The sequence below is a fragment of the Chiroxiphia lanceolata genome, chromosome 26 (genome assembly GCF_009829145.1).
Source record: "Chiroxiphia lanceolata isolate bChiLan1 chromosome 26, bChiLan1.pri, whole genome shotgun sequence".
NCBI lineage: Eukaryota > Metazoa > Chordata > Aves > Passeriformes > Pipridae > Chiroxiphia > Chiroxiphia lanceolata.
Genome location: NC_045662.1, coordinates 4,880,463 through 4,899,445, shown reverse-complemented (window position 1 = coordinate 4,899,445; position 18,983 = coordinate 4,880,463). Strand labels below are relative to the sequence as shown.

At 52.5% G+C, this 18,983-nt stretch overlaps 2 protein-coding genes, 1 long non-coding RNA gene and 7 other non-coding genes across 13 annotated transcripts; 1 reads left to right on the top strand and 9 right to left on the bottom strand.

Moving 5' to 3' along the window:
* Positions 1-767: 767 nt before the first annotated feature.
* On the bottom strand, positions 768-9,150 carry CWC25 (CWC25 spliceosome associated protein homolog). Of its 2 annotated transcripts, XM_032711402.1 has the most exons (10): positions 9,044-9,150; positions 8,295-8,467; positions 6,787-7,023; positions 5,297-5,366; positions 4,898-5,025; positions 4,609-4,678; positions 3,778-3,962; positions 3,116-3,202; positions 2,366-2,527; positions 768-1,588 (listed from the first exon to the last, which is right to left on the bottom strand). In XM_032711402.1, exons 1-10 carry the CDS (start codon positions 9,059-9,061, stop codon positions 1,474-1,476), a joined length of 1,245 nt encoding a protein of 414 aa, XP_032567293.1. In that variant the 5' UTR covers positions 9,062-9,150; the 3' UTR covers positions 768-1,473. The 2 variants fall into 2 exon arrangements, with proteins under 2 accessions (XP_032567293.1, XP_032567294.1); XM_032711403.1 differs by lacking the exon at positions 9,044-9,150 and having other exon boundaries at positions 8,305-8,411.
* LOC116798781 lies at positions 9,140-14,848 on the top strand. Of its 3 annotated transcripts, XR_004360945.1 has the most exons (4): positions 9,140-9,392; positions 10,243-10,372; positions 12,016-12,103; positions 14,828-14,848. It is a non-coding gene; the product is annotated as an uncharacterized LOC116798781 (long non-coding RNA). The 3 variants fall into 3 exon arrangements; XR_004360944.1 differs by lacking the exon at positions 14,828-14,848 and having other exon boundaries at positions 12,016-12,150; XR_004360946.1 differs by lacking the exons at positions 12,016-12,103; positions 14,828-14,848 and adding an exon at positions 10,607-10,988.
* Positions 10,445-10,516, bottom strand: TRNAC-GCA. Its single transcript has one exon. It is a non-coding gene; the product is annotated as a tRNA-Cys (tRNA).
* On the bottom strand, positions 10,913-10,984 carry TRNAC-GCA. Its single transcript has one exon. It is a non-coding gene; the product is annotated as a tRNA-Cys (tRNA).
* Positions 11,408-11,479, bottom strand: TRNAC-GCA. The gene has a single exon. It is a non-coding gene; the product is annotated as a tRNA-Cys (tRNA).
* TRNAC-GCA lies at positions 11,854-11,925 on the bottom strand. Its single transcript has one exon. It is a non-coding gene; the product is annotated as a tRNA-Cys (tRNA).
* On the bottom strand, positions 12,323-12,394 carry TRNAC-GCA. The gene has a single exon. It is a non-coding gene; the product is annotated as a tRNA-Cys (tRNA).
* Positions 12,787-12,858, bottom strand: TRNAC-GCA. Its single transcript has one exon. It is a non-coding gene; the product is annotated as a tRNA-Cys (tRNA).
* On the bottom strand, positions 13,131-13,202 carry TRNAC-GCA. Its single transcript has one exon. It is a non-coding gene; the product is annotated as a tRNA-Cys (tRNA).
* A 617-nt stretch (positions 14,849-15,465) lies between the features above and the next one.
* RPL23 (ribosomal protein L23) lies at positions 15,466-18,209 on the bottom strand. The gene is made up of 5 exons (XM_032711404.1): positions 18,147-18,209; positions 17,827-17,910; positions 17,052-17,180; positions 16,077-16,190; positions 15,466-15,599 (listed from the first exon to the last, which is right to left on the bottom strand). Exons 1-5 carry the CDS (start codon positions 18,157-18,159, stop codon positions 15,517-15,519), a joined length of 423 nt encoding a protein of 140 aa, XP_032567295.1. The 5' UTR covers positions 18,160-18,209; the 3' UTR covers positions 15,466-15,516.
* Positions 18,210-18,983: the final 774 nt, after the last annotated feature.

The following is an 18,983-nucleotide window of genomic DNA, read 5'->3' as shown; positions in this document are numbered from 1 at the left end:
CGCAGTGGTACCGCCCGGCCGCGGCAGCCCCGGCCCGCTGAGCTCCCCCTGCGCCGGCCCTCCGCCCTCCCCCCTCCCGCCGCCGCGGTGGTGCGGTCCTCGTGTGTCCTCCCTCCCCCCCCCCGCCCGCCCCCGCGGTTGGTTCGCTCCGCCGCGGCGGCAGAGCCCGCTCCGGCCCCGCGCTGAGGAGGCGCCAAGATGGCGGCGCGCGGAGGGGGCGGGCGGCGGGAGGTGCCATGGCCGCCCCCGCGGGCGGGAGGGGGGGGGGGAAAGCCGCGGGTAATGGCGGCGGGGTGGTTGCGGATCGGCCCGCGGGTGGAACGCGGAGAACCGCGGCACGCGTTGGGCTGAGACGCGGGATAACGGAGAGCGACAACGGAGGGAAACGGACGGAGATGGGGGGAGGGAAAGCATCCTTCCCTCCTCCCATTCGCGGAGATGGTCTCGCCCAGCCGGTGTGAGGCGCCCGCCCAGGCCACGCCCCCGCTGCCAGTGGGCCAATCAGCGGCGAGGCGGCTGGAATTATGAATGGACTGTTTCCCACGTCACGCGCCGCCGTTTAAAGGGCCAGAGCGCGGCCGAGGCCGAGCGGGGACCCCGCCAGGACAGACCCCCGGGACAGACCCCTCATGGCACCGGGAGGGTCCTGAGGGATGGATACACCCAAGAAGGGGCTCCCACAGCCTCCTACACCTTCACCAAACCTTCCCCCCGCAGCGAATTCACCCCCCCGCCCCACCCGAGAGCCACAAAGAAGCTTTAACAAATGACAGTGAAGTTTCTTAATTAAAAAGACAAAATAAATCTACACCGCTGTACATATACACATTACTTACAGTACAAAATCCCAGAGAAATGTCTGCTGTACCCAGCTACGCTCTGCTCATTTCCCTTCCCCTGGAAGCAGCTTCTTTTGGGTCAAATACCAGTGAAATCTGTGAGCAACCAAATAATGGCCACAGATACTCTGAGACTGGCCTAACATCACACCCTGCACACCTGAAATGGTGACAGGATGGACAGGGCTCGTGTGGTTTTATCAAATTCCACTAAATCAACTCACATGTCAATTGGTTCTGCTCTGATTTTTAAGGATTAATAAAAATAGCTGTTTAGCTCTGACCTATAAAGAGCTCAGTAGTAGGAAGCAGTGGCCACCTGGCACAGTTTGGTAATAATATACAAAAGTGACACCAGTCAAGGTGGGGAGAAGGAAGGAAAAGCTCTGGCAAGACGTTAAAAATGGACCACAGAGGCTCACGAGTTCCCCAGCCAAGGTCCCACCCACTACAAAAGTGCTCCCAGTGCCCCCAGTCCTGAGCACACTCCGGGCTCAGCACAGAGATCCAGCACCTCTGGGAGATGGGAAGTGTTCCTGGAGAGAGCAGTTGAGGCTGTGCTGGAGGGCTCTCACCTCTGGGAACAAGAAAGAGTCCATTTAACTGCTGCACAGGAGCAGAGGGAGAACAAGCCTCATCTCTGCATAAAGTTCTTTTCCAAGGCAGCAGGAGTTCTCTGCAGGGAGTGGATGTTCCTCTTCACACGGTCCTCCAGGGTGGAGGTGGAGGCACTCTCCAGCTTTAAACGGCTGCAGGGAATTGGAACAGAGGAAAAAAAATTAGACTTTTTAAACTGGAAGAGAGGAGGTTTAGATTAGAGATTGGATACTGGGGAAAAATTCCTCCCTCTGAGGGGTGGTGAGGGGCTGGAATGGAATTCCCAGAGAAGCTGTGGCTGCCTCATCCCTGGAAGTGTCCAAGGCCAGGTTGGAGCAACCTGGGCTAGTGGAAGGTGTCCCTGCCCATGGCAGGGGGTGGCACTGGATGGACTTTAAGGTGCCTCCCAACCCAAACCATCTCGTGGTTCTGTGATCTGCACTTAAGAACATGCTCTCCTCTGATTAATCTATAGAGCCTGGAGAATAAAACTGCCATGGGATCTTTCTTGCACCCTCTGGAAGGTGTCACTCCAAATCCTTTTGCCTGCCAAGGCTACAAGGGCTAAGTTACCACTAAGTGTGTTTAGGCACTTGCAGGCCTAAGAGTGTTTCAAGCACTTAAACCCAGAGAATTTCTAAATATCTGCATGTGAAACACCACCTGGAGGTTGGTGGTTTTTTATTTCTACAGGTTGGCAAAACACAGCTGGTTGCTGTTTCCTGAGTCTGACTGTCAAGGCCATCACAGAAATAAGCACCTTTTGGGCTAAGAGGAGAATCTGGGAGCAGCAGATGACACCAGTTCTACTGTAAAACACAGTGGAGATGGATCCTACACCATGATCTGGAACACCCCAAAGCTTGAGGCCCTCACTCAGAAGCTGTGGCCTGGATTTCCCCCGAATGAGAAGGAGGGAAAAGACTCACTGGAAGAACTTTCCATCCCTGGCGTCGAGTTTCTCCAGCTCTCGCTCCAGCTCCTCCTCCTTCCTGTGTTTCCTGAGGTTGTTTGCTCTCTCCTCTTCCCTCCACTTGGCATTTTCCATCATTTCCTGCCGTTTACGCTCCAGTTCCTCTGGGGAGAGCTTTCTGTTTGGGTAGAAACCACCACTGCTGTCAACCAACAGCACACCGGGCCCCGTTCCCCTCATTTTCCATTCCCTAAGATCATGGGATTGTTAAGGTTGGAAAAGACCTTTAAGGTCATCAAGTCCAACCACCAAAGATGACTTATAATGCCCCAAATTAGGGGTATTTAGCGTGGTTTTCTCTCTGGTGGCCAACCAACAAAGCTTTTAAATATTCAGCTCCATACATCTAAATATTCAGCTTCACCACGGCCCAGCAAGAGCCTCTTTTCTCCCCCTTTTCAGCCCTCCTGTGTTTAACTGACCTGTAAGATGATGCTGTCGAGGTCCTTTTTGCCTGATGGCAGCGAAACAGAACCTCCCAGTTAACAGCCCAGGGCACAAAGACACCTCACATTCCTTCCTGGCTGGCAGGAGGAACCGGCGACCACACGGATGGGTTTGGGAAGGTGTCCAAGGTGTCACCTAACAGCCAAGCCCAGGAGCACCCACTGAGCCCCTGAGGACTCCGTGTTTGACTTTCTGGACACCTGATCTGCTCTGCTGTGGTTCAAACCTGGTTCACAGGCTGGTTCTCAGCCTCCCTCACCTGGTGTAACCCGGGGGGTGCTGGCGCCGGTAGCTCTTTTTTGGGGAAGGGCTCCTGGCTCTCCCCTTCTCCTCCCGACTGCTGTGCCTGCAACCCCAAAAAACGCCCTTGTTAGCACAGATTGTCACATTTCTGAACATTCCCTGGCTTTCTTGGCACATTCTGAGGCCAGGACATCCCCCACAGCTGCAGGGCTGTTACCTGTCCACCCCGCAAACAAATTCTAATGAATCTTAATAGACTTTTTATAAATTTACTTTTTTACTCAGTTCTAATTATTTCATCAGCAAGCAATGAATACCTGCTACCTGATTTTATATGCATTTAAAAAACAAAATTCTACATCTTTTCTGTATCAATTCTAATTTATAAGTTATGAATTTTAATTTTAAATTATGAGTCTGAAGAGAACTGGTAGCCCAAATAAAGCAGAGTCACAAGCAATGGCCAAAGGGTGTGATTAGAGAGGGTGCCCCAAATGAAGAGTGGGATTGTCCCCTCCAGCAGCTCCCTGGGTGCTCCTGGACAGCTCCTGCCTTCCCACCTTTCCACCCAGCACTGAGCAACGATGTCAGGACACAAAAGTGGCAGGAGACGGAACAGGAGGGATTTTGATCCCAGGGAATTTCCCCCCCCCCCCGACCCAGGTCACCCACACTCACTGTTTGCTGTGTTTGGAAGGAGATCCCGAGCCCCTGGAGCCGGATTGCTCCAAGTTCCTCTTGCTGGAATGTCTCTGGGGGGAGCGGGAGGAGCTCCGGGAGCGATCCCGGGGCCTGTGGGGAGCCCTGTCCTGGCCAGGCCCTGGGGAGCTCCGGGACCTGTGGCTCTGCTCTGAGTCCCTCACCTGCAATTCAGAAGGATCTTGGAGGAGAACAATGGAAGGCCCCAGAGGAGACCTCAGCCAGGGAGGGGTGCACGTGTGGTTGGGGTTTATTTATGCCCCTCCCCAGGTTCCTGTTCACCCCTTGCCTAAAAAAAAATGTGTCTTAAAATGTTGTTTCTGTCTGATGTTCAGAAAGCTAAACAAGGCAGCCGAGCTGAGTGTTGGGAGAGACGAGGGAAGAAACTCCTCCCTGTGAGGGTGGGGAGGTGTTGGAATGGATTTCCCAGAGAAGCTGTGGCTGCCCCAGCCCTGGAAGTGCCCAAGGCCAGGTTGGAGGGGGCTTGGAGCAATCTGGGATAGTGGAAGGTGCCCCTGCCCATGGCAGGGGGGTTGGAATGAAATGATCTTTAAGGTCCCTTCCAACCCAAACCATCCCACTCTGAGAAACCAAACAAACTTTAACTTGAACTCTCAGCAGACAGAAGTCCCACCAAGATCTGGATAATTTTAATTTCAAGGCTTAGATGGCTGCAAATTGAATCTAAAATTTATTAAATCGTGTTCCCCTCATAATCCTCTTCCACTTGGTGCAGCAGACTTGCAGCAAACTCCCAAAACTCTTTGGTTTTCCCTCACTCAGGGCACTGGGACTGGGATACACACATACCTGCAAACCATATCCTGGGACTTTGTAAGGAGCAGGTTTCCAGGAGAAATTGTCCACCCTCTTCTGAGACCTACAGAGAAAACAGAACAGTCCTTTTGGTGAAGATGAACTGCAGGAATATGGTATTTTTTTAACATTAAATTATTTTTAGGGCACGTTAACGATGCAAAACCAACGAAGCAACAACACAGGAACATTTAAGCCAATTAAAGACTCGAAGAGAGGATTTGAAAACCAAATCATTTCATGAGGAAACGAGGTATTCTTGCCACAAAACCTCAAAACTTACTTATTTTTGCTTCTCTCCTCCTCACTGCTGGAGCTGTCGCTGCTGGAGCTGCGCCGTCGGTGCTTCTTGTGCTTCTTCTTCTTCTCTTTCTTCTTCTTCTTCTCCTTTTTATCCAAACTGTTCTGCAGCTGCAGAGCAAAACCCCCATTTCCCAGTCATTCATCATCACCATCCCCACCCCTTGGGGGCTCAGAATCACAAGGGAAAAAAAAAATAAAAATCAAGGAGTTCTCCGTGGAAAAGCTCCCGGAACAAAACCCGAGCCACCCAACAAGGTCCCCTCTCAAAATTAAGGAGTTTAGGTCAGGGAAGAGCTCAGCTAAACAGCAAAAATTCTGATTTCTGAGCCTCCCCCTGGGTCAGTGTGTTCTGTGCAAAGGAGCCCTGAGAAGCACCTACCAAAGCTTTGATTTTCTTCATTTTCACGGGGTTATTCAACACTTCCCTCTTCTTTTCCTCCTCCCTCTTTCTAAAGCAGGAAAAATAAAAAGATCAGTGTTTTTCAAGCACACAAAATATCACGTTGTCAGGAGAGAGATCAATCAAGTGCAAGCTCTAAAAACACATAAAGGATGAATCTGCCCTTTTCTCCTCCATTTAAGGTGCAAAAAACAGGACAAACAACAAAGATTTGTTACCATCAACCTGCCCAAAATGCCAATAAATGCCTGGTGCTTATTTTTAATACACTTGTATTTATATATTTCAATAAATGTGAAAATGTCTTTCCACTGTTTATAGGGTAAAGACCTTTTTTAAAACATAAAGATATTTACAAAGTCAAAGACACAAAGTTAAAGAAAAACACAAAGGTAAAGACACAAAGGCATTTATAAAGTTAAAGGCATTTATAAAGTTAAGGACATTTATAAAGTTAAAGGCATTTATAAAGTTAAAGGCATTTATAAAGTTAAAGGCATTTATAAAGTTAAGGACATTTATAAAGTTAAAGGCATTTATAAAGTTAAAGGCATTTATAAAGTTAAAGGCATTTATAAAGTTAAGGACATTTATAAAGTTAAAGGCATTTATAAAGTTAAAGGCATTTATAAAGTTAAGGACATTTATAAAGTTAAAGGCATTTATAAAGTTAAAGGCATTTATAAAGTTAAGGACATTTATAAAGTTAAAGGCATTTATAAAGTTAAAGGCATTTATAAAGTTAAGGACATTTATAAAGGCATTTACAAAACTAATCAATTTAAAGACGTATAAAAATGTCTTTCCACTGCTTAGAAGATAAAATAGATTTATAAAAATGTAAAGGTATTTCTAAAAAAAAAAAAAATCTATAGGCATTTATAAACCTGAAAGACATTTATAAAATCCCTAAATTTAAAGACACGCATGAAAACGTCTTTTAAGACAAATATTAAGACAAATATTAAGAGAAATATTAAGACAAATATTAAGAGAAATATTAAGAGAAATATTAAGAGAAATATTAAGAGAAATATTAAGAGAAATATTAAGAGAAATATTAAGAGAAATATTAAGAGAAATATTAAGAGAAATATTAAGACAAATATTAAGACAAATATTAAGACAAATATTAAGACAAATATTAAGACAAATATTAAGACAAATATTAAGACAAATATTAAGACAAATATTAAGACAAATATTAAGACAAATATTAAGATAAATATTAAGATAAATATGTTTTTAAGATATGTCTTTTAAGATAAATGTTTATAAGGTAAATACCTTTATAAAAATGTAAAGGCATTTATAAAAATCGACAGACACGTCCCAAATTTTTGATTTTCAAGGCATTTATAAGATGTATAAATTCAAACACACATATAAAGGTGTCCCTGCAGTGTTTCTAAGCCCCACAGCCCAGCTCCCAGCCAGGGCCTCCCCTCCCTGGAGCTCCCTCCCAGCACCTGATCATGAACAGCGGGTCCTCCCGGATTTTGTTGGCCATGTCCAGCACGGAGTTGGCCCCAGACTTGGCAAAGATGGATCCTGGGAGCAGCCCAGTCTCACTGGAACACCCTGCCTCCTTGTCCTCGGCCTTCTCGAAGATGAACTTGTCCACAGGGCGCCCCATGAGATATTCCTCCCTGTTCACCATCCCCCCGGGGCCCTGGTACATCCACTCCAGCTTCTCTTCCCTTTTCCTGTTGGGAAAAAAAAACAAACCACCAATTTATTTTCCTCCTTGCAGTTCTGAAGGTAGAGTTTAAAGCTTAAAGCATAAGGTTTAAGGTGAATAGAAACACTTTATCATTATTATTTTTGTTTTCCTCCTTGCAGTTCTGAAGGTAGAGTTTAAAGCTTAAAACGTAAGGTTTAAGGTGAGTAGAAACACTTTATCATTATTATTTTTGTTTTCCTCCTTGTAGTTCTGAAGGTACAGTTTAAAGCTTAAAGCATAAGGTTTAAGGTGAATAGAAACACTTTATCATTATTATTTTTGTTTTCCTCCTTGCAGTTCTGAAGGTAGAGTTTAAAGCTTAAAGCGTAAGGTTTAAGGTGAGTAGAAACACTTTATTATTATTATTTTTGTTTTCCTCCTTGTAGTTCTGAAGGTACAGTTTAAAGCTTAAAGCATAAGGTTTAAGGAGAGTAGAAACACTTTATCATTATTATTTTTGTTTTCCTCCTTGCAGTTCTGAAGGTAGAGTTTAAAGCTTAAAGCATAAGGTTTAAGGTGAATAGAAACACTTTATCATTATTATTTTTGTTTTCCTCCTTGCAGTTCTGAAGGTAGAGTTTAAAGCTTAAAGCATAAGGTTTAAGGTGAATAGAAACACTTTATCATTATTATTTTTGTTTTCCTCCTTGCAGTTCTGAAGGTAGAGTTTAAAGCTTAAAGCATAAGGTTTAAGGTGAGTAGAAACACTTTATTATTATTATTACTATTACTATTGTTATTGTCATTATTGTTATTTCCCCAGCACAGAAAGGACATGGAGCTGCTGGAGTGAGTCCAGAGGAGGCACCAAGATGATCAGAGGGATGGAGCAGCTCCTGTGAGGAAAGGCTGGGGGAAATGGGATTGTTCAGCCTGGAGAGGAGAAGGTTTAGGGATGATTTAACTGTGGCCTTTCAGTGCCTGGAGGAGCTCCAGGAAAGATGGAGAGGGATTATTTACAAGGGCCTGGAGTGGCAGGACAAGGGGGAAGGGATTCAAAGCGAAGCAAAGTTAGGTTTGGATGGGATATTGGGAAGGAATTCCTCCCTGAGAGGGTGAGGAGGTGGTGGAGTGGACTCCCCAGAGCAGCTGTGGCCGCCCCATCCCTGGGAGCGCCCAAGGCCAGGCTGGAGGGGGCTTGGAGCAACCTGGGCTAGGGGAAGGTGTCCCTGCCCGTGGGGTGGGACTGGATGTGCTCCCAGGTCCCTCCCAGCCCCTCCCACTCCCCGAATCCCTGCTCCCCAGCCCCCTGACCGCAGCGTGCCCATGTCCTCGGCGTAGCGCTGCATCTCCTCGCGCGCCCGCTCCTCCTGCAGCTCCCGCTGCAGCTCCTCGATCTTCCTCCTCTCGGCCTCATGCTTCTGCTCCGCCTTCCACACCTTCTCCACATTGCGCAGGGTCTGGGGGTGCCAGCTCTTCTTCAAGTTCTGGGGGCACGCGGGGACGGGGTTGGGATTGGCACCGAGGGCTCAGGGGGACGGGCAGGGGGGCTGAGCCCAGGGAGCGCCAGGGCTGCCTTGGAGCCCCTCTCTGTTCCTCCACGACCCCTCTCTTAGCCCCCCATCAGACCCTTCTCAGCCCCCCTCTTCCTCAGACCCCTCTCAGCACCCCCCCGATCCCTCTTACACCCCTCGTCCTCCCCCAGCCCCTCATCCCGCCCCTCAGCCCCTCTGAGCCCCCTCACCCTCCCCCGGTCCCTCATCCCCCACTGGCCCCTCTCAGCTCCCCCCGCAACTCCCCTCAGCTCCCCCTCCCAACCCCCCTCGGCCTCTCCCCAATCCCCTCTCAGCCCCCCTCAACCCACCCCGGCCCCTCTAAGAGCCCCCCCCCTTCCCTCAGACCCCTCTCAGCCCCCTCCGTTGTCCCTCAATCCCCCCCGACTGCTCTCACCCCCAACCCGCGACCCCCTCAGCCCCGCCCGTTCCCCTCGTCCCTCTCAGACTCCCCCCATCCCCCGTAAGCCCCTCCCGTCCCTTCTCAGCCCCCTCTCCCCGGTCCCTCACCAGGTCTCCCCCCCCCATCGCGGCCTCCGGGCGAGCGCGTCCCCCGTCGCTACCGGGACCGGAACTGCGTCATCACATCGCGCCGACGTCGCTCCTCGCGTCACTTCCGGCAGTCGGCAAGATGGCGGCGCTAGCACGGGGCAGTGCGAGAGGAGGAGGGAGGGGAAGAACGGTTTGGGTTGAAAAGACCTTAAAGCCCGTCCAGCTCCACTCCCAGGGACACCTTCCCCTAGCCCAGGTTGCTGCAGGCCCCGTCCAACCCGGCCTTGGGCACTTCCAGGGGATTAAGGCAAGATCGGTTTAAGTGAGGCTGGTAGGAGCAATCCCAGAGAAACGCCTGGGGATTAAAGTGAGTAATTCCAGCTGCACAGAAGCCACGGGACAGGTCTGGCAGGGAGCTGTAATTGCATTGATGTGCAGACGGGAAGGTTTGTGCCTCCGGGTTCGGCAGGGCTTGGGATCTCCCGAGTCAGAGCCTGTGACCTCCTGGGTTAGAACCTGGGAATTCCCATCCCAGGGTGGGTTAGAACCGGGGCCGCCCTGTCCCTTCACAGGTTAGAACCAGTGACCCCCAGTCTGGGTTAGAGCTGGGGACCCCTCTCCCCAGTTGGAGTTAGAACCACTGACCCCCACCAGTGTGGGTTAGAATTGGGGATGCCCATCCCAGCACAGATTAGAACTGGGGACCCCCACTCCCAGCCCAGTGACCCCCCAGTCTGGGTTAGAGCCGCAGTCCCCTGTCCGCAGTTAGAGTCACAACCAGCCCGGGTTGGAACCAGTAACCTCCCGGTCTGCGTTGAACTGGGGACCCCCCAGCCCCAGTTAGAACCAATGACCCCTCCCCGTCTGTGTGGGACCGGTGCCCTCCCGGCCCAGCGCGGGCTCGAACCGGTGTCTCCGCTGTCCCCAACCCCCCGCGCTGCCCCTGCGCCACCTTTTCCCGCCTCGCCCCCTCCCGCCCCCCCGGCCCCGCCCCGGGGGCGGCTCAGGGGCAGCGCCACCGCCCGCGGGACCCGGGGCCGCCGGTTCGAGCCCCGGGGAGGACCCACACACCGACCTGTGTCATCCCAGCCTCGGCTGCCCCCGGGGAACGTCCCAGCACTGCTGGAAATGCATAATCCACTGGTCAAACCAGGGGTAATTCACTGGTTAAACCGGGGGTAATTTACTGGTTAAATCGGGGGTAATTACTCCGACAGGAAGAACTGGAGCAGCAGCTGGGGAGTTGAGCCTGCTGGTGTGGACTTGGAGAACAACAGAGAGGAAATGTCAGAGCCTGCTCTCATCCTTGGCAAAACATCATCAAGTGATGCCCAAGGCCTCAGAGGGGTAAGGGGGTCTCTTCTGTGGGCCGTGTGTGAGGAGGTTGTGGGAGAAAGAAAGGGTGAGAAAGGACCAAAAAGGGGGCACCTGGAGTTGAACCAGGGACCTCTTGATCTGCAGTCAAATGCTCTCCCACTGAGCTATACCCCCCTGGCACTGCACCTGCACAGGGATGTTTTAAAATGTTTATGGAGACAGACAAGTTTGGATGGCCATGGTTTGCATTCCTTTACTCAACAGCCCCCTCTGCACCTTAAAGGACCTGCAACAGGCTCTACAGCCAGTTAAACAGCACAAATGATGCCAAATATCATCAATTATGCTAAATATGAGTACTAGAGAGAATTAACAACAGACAAACAAACTCAGCAGTTCCTCAGTGCACAACCCCTGCCCCTTCCCAACAGGGCTTCAGTTCCTTCAATCCCAAGGCTCCCAACCAACATTCAGTGCACAGCACAAACTCCCACATCCAACAAGAGCTCCCCACCTTCTTCCTGGGAAACATTTTGGCCAAGGGAAGAGAAAAAATGAAGGGAAAAGAGAAGGGGGCACCTGGAGTTGAACCAGGGACCTCTTGATCTGCAGTCAAATGCTCTACCACTGAGCTATACCCCCCTTGGTGCAGCACCTGAACAAAGGGATTTAAAAACCTTTATGAAGAGAAATACATTTCTATGTCCACTGCTTGGGCTCTTTTACTCAACAGCCCCCTGCCCCCTGCCTGTCAAAGGCTGGACAGGGAGTTAAACAGCAGAAATGATGGCAAATATGGTCAGTTCTGGGAAATATTGTCAGTTTTGGTAAATATGATTACTCCAGAGAGTTAGGAACAGAGGAAGGCACACACAAACTGTGAGGAGTTACTCACACAAGGGCACAGCTCCTGGAGCTTCCCAGGAGTCAGGGCCTTGGTGCCTTCAAAGGTGGAGCTCAGAACCACATGGAGAGAACAGCACAAGCTGCCAGGTCCAGGAAGGGGCTTTCCAGCTTCTTTCTGTGAAAGATTTTGGCAAAATAAAGGCTGAAGGAGAGGAAAAGAGGGGGCACCTGGAGTTGAACCAGGGACCTCTTGATCTGCAGTCAAATGCTCTCCCACTGAGCTATACCCCCCTGCCTTAACTGTGGGAAAAGGAGCAATAAAACCCCTTAAACACAGCTCAGGTTTGGTGCCTGCTGGCCACCCTGGGCTGCAAACCAGCACCTGCCTTGGCAGGGAGTTCCTTCAGGCAGCCTGGAGACAAACACAGGCAGGGGCTGATCCCACAAACCCCCATCCCCAGCGTTTCCTCACTGACCAAACTCCACCAGGGCTGAGCAAACCTCGTGCCTTGGCTTTGCCACTGTCCCAGGGGGTTCTGCAGGGTGTGCAGGGGAGTGCTCAGCTCTTTTGTGCTGAGCTTCAGAGTCCTGCTGCTCTGCACTCACTGGGGTTATAAAAGGGAGGAATCCCCCTCGTTTTTTCATGGGGAAAAAAGGAGCTGAAAAGGGGGCACCTGGAGTTGAACCAGGGACCTCTTGATCTGCAGTCAAATGCTCTCCCACTGAGCTATACCCCCCTGGCACTGCACCTGCACAGGGATGTTTTAAAATGTTTATGGAGACAGACAAATTTGGATGGCCATGGTTTGCATTTCTTTACTCAGCAGCCCCCTGTGCACCTTAAAGGACCTGCCACGGGCTGGACAGCCAGTTAAACAGCACAAATGAGGGCAAATATCATCAACTCTGCTAAATGTGAGTACTAGAGAGAATTAACAACAGGCAAAACAAGCTCAGGAGTTCCTCAGTGCCCAACCCTTGCCCCTTCCCAACAGGGCCTCAATTATTGAATCCTAAAGCTCCCAACCAACATTCAGTGCACAGCACAAACTCCCACATCCAACAAGAGCTCCCCACCTTCTTCCTGGGAAACATTTTGGCCAAAGGAAGAGAAAAAAATAAAGGGAAAAGAGAAGGGGGCACCTGGAGTTGAACCAGGGACCTCTTGATCTGCAGTCAAATGCTCTACCACTGAGCTATACCCCCCTTGGTGCAGGGTGTGAAAAGGTAGATATAAAAACCATTTATTTGGAAAGAAACAAGTTTTTCTGTCTGTGGGTTGGATTCCTTTTCTTGCCAGCTCCCTCTGTGTGCCTGCCAAAGGGAGTTAAGTACCATAAATTATGATAAATGTGATCACTGCAGAAAATTAAGAACAGAGAAAGGCCCAGACAGTGAGAAGTTGCTCACACAGGGCACAACCCCTGGAGTTTCCCCATAGTCAGAGCCACAATACCTTTGAAGCTGAAGCTCAGAACCAATGCTGAGTGCACAGAACAAACTCCCAGATCCACCAAGAGCTCCCCAACTTCCTCCTGGGAAAGATTTTGGCCAAAGGAAGAAGAAAATTAAGAGGAAAAAAAAAAATAAAAAAAGAGAGGGGGCACCTGGAGTTGAACCAGGGACCTCTTGATCTGCGGTCAAATGCTCTACCACTGAGCTATACCCCCTGATTCCAGGCAGCATTCCCAGCAGGAATCTGCCTGCTAATTGCCATCCCAGCAAAACTGGTAATTAATCCCAGGGCAGAAAAGCAGGTTCTCAAAGAAACACTCATCCCTCTCCTTGGGAACACTGAGCAGAGGCTCCTCTGCTCTGCTGGGGGTCACCTGCAGCCAGCAACCAGCACGAGAGTTCTGGGGGGGGGGGGGAAATGTGGGGATGGAGAGCTCCAAACCAAATTCTGGGGGACAAAAAGAAGGGGGAAAAAAAGAAAAAGGGGAGGGGGCACCCGGATTTGAACCGGGGACCTCTTGATCTGCAGTCAAATGCTCTGCCCCTGAGCTATACCCCCGTGAGGGTGGCAGGGCCAGGGAGGCTCCTTGTGGGCAGTGACACGGCCACATCCCAGGGCTGCTCCCACCCCTCATCCCTGCCACATCCCAGGGCTGTTCCCATCCCTCATCCCTGCCACATCCCAGGGCTGCTCCCACCCCTCATCCCTGCCACATCCCAGGGCTGCTCCCACCCCTCATCCCTGCCACATCCCAGGGCTGCTCCCATCCCTCATCCCTGCCACATCCCAGGGCTGCTCCCACACTTCATCCCTGCCACATCCCAGGGCTGCTCCCACACTTCATCCCTGCCACATCCCAGGGCTGCTCCCACACTTCATCCCTGCCACATCCCAGGGCTGTTCCCACACTTCATCCCTGCCACATCCCAGGGTTGTTCCCATCCCTCATCCCTGCCACATCCCAGGGCTGCTCCCACTCCTCATCCCTGCCACATCCCAGGGCTGCTCCCACTCCTCATCCCTGCCACATCCCAGGGCTGCTCCCACCCCTCATCCCTGCCACATCCCAGGGCTGCTCCCACCCCTCATCCCTGCTCCTCCTTCCACCCCAAACCCCAGCTTGAGGCTCTCACCACCCTCCCAGCCAACCCTTGAGGGTAAAGCTCATGAATTCTCACTTAATTTCCTCTAAAACACAAGGAAAAATAATGTCATTCACCATAACACACGGTGACATTAAGAATGACAGGGCAACCCTCAATATATTGCCCAAGATCTTCCTAATTCAGAGATTATTTTTTTTTTATATATATTATCCTTGGAAACTTCATACTTTTTTTTTTAACATCAGTTTCCTTTTACTTGTCCTGGTTTAAACCCAGCCAACAGTCAAGCCCCATGCAGCTGCTCACTCACCCCCCCCACCAGCAGGATCCAGGACAGAATTGGAAGGGTAAAAAGCTGGAAAACTCATGGGTTGAAATAAAGATAGTTTTAGGTAAAGCAAAGAAAGCAAAACAAGGAATTAATTCACCCCCTCCCCCCCCAAAAAAAAATTAAACCCAAAATGTTTAAATCCAAGAATCCAAGGCCACAGAAAGAAGAGTCTTCAAAAATCAGAAATGCAGCTGTTAAAGCATCAGGGGGGGAACAGGTTTGTTCCTTAGGCTTGAGCAGGTCCCTGCATCTCCAGGGGGAGTGGCAAGGAACACTTTTTGGGCCAGGGGATTTTGCAGGTTCGTGGTTAGGCCAGAGAGATGGTTAAAAAAACCAAAAATCAATCAAAAAATCAGTTAAAAAATTCCCAAACCAGTCAGTGCAAGGCCCTGGTGGTTTGTCCATCATTCCCTGGGTTTGTGCTTCCAAATCTGAGAGGCTTCACTCCGTTTCCCCACCCTCCCTGCACTGAAACCCCGGGAATGGCACCAGGGATTGCACAAAAACATCAGGAATCTCCAAGCAGAGGGAAAAAATGCACTGTGCTGAGGGAAAACGCCCTTGGTGCCAGGGCAGATGGAGGCAGGAATTGCAGCCAGGCCTGGGAGCAGCCCCTGTTTCAGGGAGGGTGTTCCAGGGCACCAGGGCCCAAAAGTAGGACAGAGTCACTGGTGAGCCCAGGGATGAGACATTTTCCTTGCTCAGGTGGGGCAGGAACACCCAAACCACTCCTCCCTGTGCTCCAGAAACACCAGGAAAACCACAGCCTGTCCATGGACATACCTCCCCACTCTGCTCCTGGAGCCTCTGGAGCTGATCCTGGAAGCTCAGCTCAGACCTTCCACGTGGAATTGGCATCCAGGGTTCAGCAGCTCCTGCTTCAGCCACTCCCTCGGGTCACAGCAGTGGCTTCCATGTGTCCTCAGTGTCCAAGGGACATTCCTCAGATCCCACTGTCCACCAGGACCTGCAGCTCATGGCTCAGCTGTTTCGGGCAGTACTTCTCCCCCACAGTACCTCTGAGTGGTTAAAATTATCCCTAAGCAGTTAAAATTGCCCGTTCTGGAAGAAAATTCCAGAAACTCCACAGTTTTGAGAGCTCCTGCACAAAGGCAGGGCTCCCACAGACCCCTCCCAGCTCCTGTCTGTGCACACCCACTGGATCAATTCACTGTTGCTAAAACTTAAGCCATTCCAGGTGTGTTTTTCCAGCACTGCAAGAACCTGCCTGAAAAACAGACTTAAGATATTAAAGCCCCAAATCCCGTTTTCCCGCTGAAACCCACGAGGAGCTCCATAAAAATCCTTCCCAGCACCACCTCCCTTCTTCCAGCACCTTCCTGCTGCACAGAGGAGACGCTTTGGCAAGAAACACAGCACGGGGTTGGGTACAAGGCCTTTTATTTGCTGCCTCTGCAGAGGCTCAGGGGGAGGCTCAGGCGATGCTCCCGGCGTTGGAGGCGATCCTGGGCCACAGATCCGCACATTCCTTGGCCACGGGGCCTGTGATGGCCGAGCCTGGAAAACAGGGATAAAGTGTTCCAGGTGGACGGGGCTTGGAGCAACCTGGGCTGGTGGAACGTGTCCCTGGGGGTGGAACTGGATGAGCTTTAAGGTCCCTTCCAACCCAAACCATTCTGGAATTCCACAGATGGTCCAGGGCAGCATTTTCCACTCTCTGAGTGGAACCTGGGTCCTTTCCCTCAGGAAAGCTCAGCCCTGTGGCTGAGCAATTCCATGAAGTGTTCCAGGTTGGACGGGGCTTGGAGCAACCCGGGCTGGTGGAAGGTGTCCCTGGGGGTGGAACTGGATGAGCTTTAAGGTCCCTTCCAACCCAAACCATTCTGGAATTCCACGATTAGAGGGAACAGATGGTCCAGGGCAGCATTTTCCACTGAGTGGAACCTGGGTCCTTTCCCTCAGGAAAGCTCAGCCCTGTGGCAATGCCCACCTCCCCACCTTCCCAGTGGGAATCCACCCGATTCCAACCCTCACCTTTCATTTCCCCTTTGTTATTTACAATCACTCCTGCGTTGTCCTCGAAGTAGAGGAACACCCCGTCTTTCCTCCTGTAGGATTTCCGCTGCCGGATCACCACGGCCGGGTGCACTGGGAAGGGAAAGGAGCAGCTCGGGGTCACAGACGTTGGGATAAACACTCCCTCCAGGGGGATGTCCCTCGGGAGCTGCTCTGCTGCAGCATCAAACCCAAGGCACAAACCTGGGGGTGTTTTTTAACTTTACATCTCGTATTTGTGGTGTTCCACTAAGAAGGGCTTCGGTTTATGGTCAACAGTGCCCTTAAAACTGAGTGGGTAACACTCAAAAGTTGCATCTACACCTGGATGATCCACTGTTTTCCCACATTTATTTCTAAATTAGCCATTAATTCACAAACAGTATTCAGCAAAAACTCCTCTGGAACGGGAACAAACCCATTCCCTGCCCGTGGCAGGGGGTGGGACTGGATGGGCTTTGAGGTTCCTTCCCACCCAAACCATTCCATGATCCAACTTTACAGATCCATGCAACATTGCTCCTCTTTTACAGATGGAAAAATGGACTCAGCAGAGGGTTTGGGGAAGGAATTCCTCCCTGTTAGGGTGGGGAGGGACTGGAATGGAACTGCCAGAGCAGCTGTGGCTGCCCCATCCCTGGAAGTGTCCAGGGCCAGGTTGGAGCCACCTGGGCTAGTGAAGGTGGGAGGGGAGGATTGAACTGGATCATCTCCAAGGCCCCTTCCCACCCACCCCATTCCATGACCCCAAGCCTGGCTGTCCCACCACTGATTGAAATCAGCAGCACGAGCTGCCACTTCACCCAAAAGCGGCGCCTTTGCTCTGCCCTTCCACGACAACTCCCTGAGCCACGGCACAGACCCAACGAGTGCTTTTCAGAAGGGGGGGAGAAAGAGGAGTCGCTCCGGGGCCTTTGTCCCCCCGCTTTCCGTGACAGGAACGGTGGGACTCACCCTTCTTCCTCAGCTCAGGCTTGCCCTTCTTCACCGTGGCCATCACCATGTCTCCCACGCCGGCCGCCGGCAGCCGGTTCAGCCGGCCCTTGATGCCCTTCACGGAGATGATGTACAGGTTCTTGGCCCCTGTGGAGAGCAGCACTCCCGTTATTCCAGAAAGGTGTTATCCCGGGATATCCAGCTTCACTGAGGGGACACCCAACAAGCCAGGCCACTGCTGTCACCTCCCGCTGAGCCACAGGCACAGCAAGGGCTTTCTGGAGGAAATCCGGGCTTTGGGAATTCACTCAACGCCTGGTCACCCTCTGCGTTACCCCGGGGGGCTCCTTCCTCCCCCATTCCAGGGGGACTCCTTCCCACGGGGCTCCCACAGTTCCAGGAGTGGTCCCTCGATTCCAGGGGGTGTCCTTCCCACCAGACTCTCCTGATTCCAGGGGTCTCCTTCCTGCAGGGCTCCCCCAGTTCCAGAGGGCTCCTTTTCCCGCTGGGCCCCCAGTGGGACTCCCCCAGCTCCACGAGGCTCATTCCCGAGGGTCTCCACCGGTTCCAGAGGAGCTCCTTCCCTCAGATCCCCCCCGGTTCCAGGGAGTATGTCCCGGTTCTAGAGGGACTCCTTCCCACTGGCCCCCCCAGTTCCAATGGGACTCTCCCGGCTGGAGGGGGGCTCTTTCCTGCTGGAACTGGCTCCCCCGGTTCCAGAGGGTCTCCCCCGGTTCCAGGGGTCCCTTTCCCGCTGCCGCCCCCTCGGTCCCAGCCCCAGCCCGCCGCTCACCCGTGTTGTCGGCGCAGTTGATCACGGCCCCCACCGGGAGACCCAGGGAGATGCGGAACTTGGCCCCGGACGAACCTCCGCGTCCTGCGGGTCGAGAAGAGCGTTAACCCGCGGGCAGGGCCCGATCAGGGCCCCGGGCAGCGGGGGCGGCCACACCGCCCGCGCCATCCGCGCCCAGCGCCTTTTGCCCGCGTCCCCCCCTCTCCGCCGCAGCGGCCACGGGGACCCCGGAGCGAGCCATCGGGACGCGGGAGGGCGCTGGCCGTGCCGGGATGGCGGCGGATGGAGCCGGATGGTGCCGGAGCCGGCCCGGGCCTCACCTCGCTTCGACATCTTGGCGCCGGAAGAGGCGGCGCCAGTCACGTGACGCGCCCGCCCCGCCCCAAGGCTGAGGGAAGAGGGGAACAGCGCCCCCTGCAGGCGGCGGGGAACGCCGCGCCCTCACACAAGCCCGGTACCGGAAACACCGGGATAAAACCGGGATAAAACCGGGATAAAACCACCGCGGGGGGCGAGCACAGCGCCACAGAATCACAGTCAAACAGAGTAGAAAAGCCCTCTGAGATGATCCAGTCCACCCTGTCACCCAGGCCGTGGCACTGAGGACTTGGCACTGACTGAACATGAGCCGGGGGTGCCCGGGTGGCCAAGGAGGGCAATGGATCCTGGCCTGGATGGGGAATAGCGTGGCCCAGCAGGAGCAGGCAGGTGATTCTAACCCTAGACTGAGCACTGGTGAGGTCACACCTCGAGTGCTGTGCCCAGCTCTGGGCCCTCAGTTCGGGAAGGACATGGAGGGGCTGGAGCAGGTCCGGAGAAGGGTCTGGAGCTCAAATCCTGTGAGGAGCAGCTGGGGGGGCTCAGCCTGGAGAAAAGGAGGCTCAAGGGGGAACCTTCTCACTCTCTACAACTCTCTGACAAGAGGGGGGACCCGGGGGGGGATCAGGCTCTGCTCCCAGGGAACCAGCACTAGGACAAGAGGATCTTAAGCTGTGCCAGGGAAGGTTTAGGGTGGACATTGGAAAAGAAGTTCTTCACAGAGAGAGTGACTGGGATTGGAATGGGACACTGGGCAATGGAATGGGCTGCCCAGGGAGGTGGTGGGGTCACCAATGCCTGGAGGCGTTTAGGAAGAGACTGGATGTGTCACTTGGTGC

Coding starts and splice junctions, on each gene's coding strand:
- CWC25 (XM_032711402.1), bottom strand. Junction 7,024..8,294: donor GAGGACATGGGCACGCTGCG/GTCAGGGGGCTG, acceptor TTTTCCCAACAG/GAAAAGGGAAGAGAAGCTGG. Junction 3,963..4,608: donor TCCCAGGATATGGTTTGCAG/GTATGTGTGTAT, acceptor TCTGAATTGCAG/GTGAGGGACTCAGAGCAGAG.
- RPL23 (XM_032711404.1), bottom strand. Junction 17,181..17,826: donor CAACTGCGCCGACAACACGG/GTGAGCGGCGGG, acceptor TGCTCTCCACAG/GGGCCAAGAACCTGTACATC. Junction 15,600..16,076: donor TAACAAAGGGGAAATGAAAG/GTGAGGGTTGGA, acceptor CCTGTTTTCCAG/GCTCGGCCATCACAGGCCCC.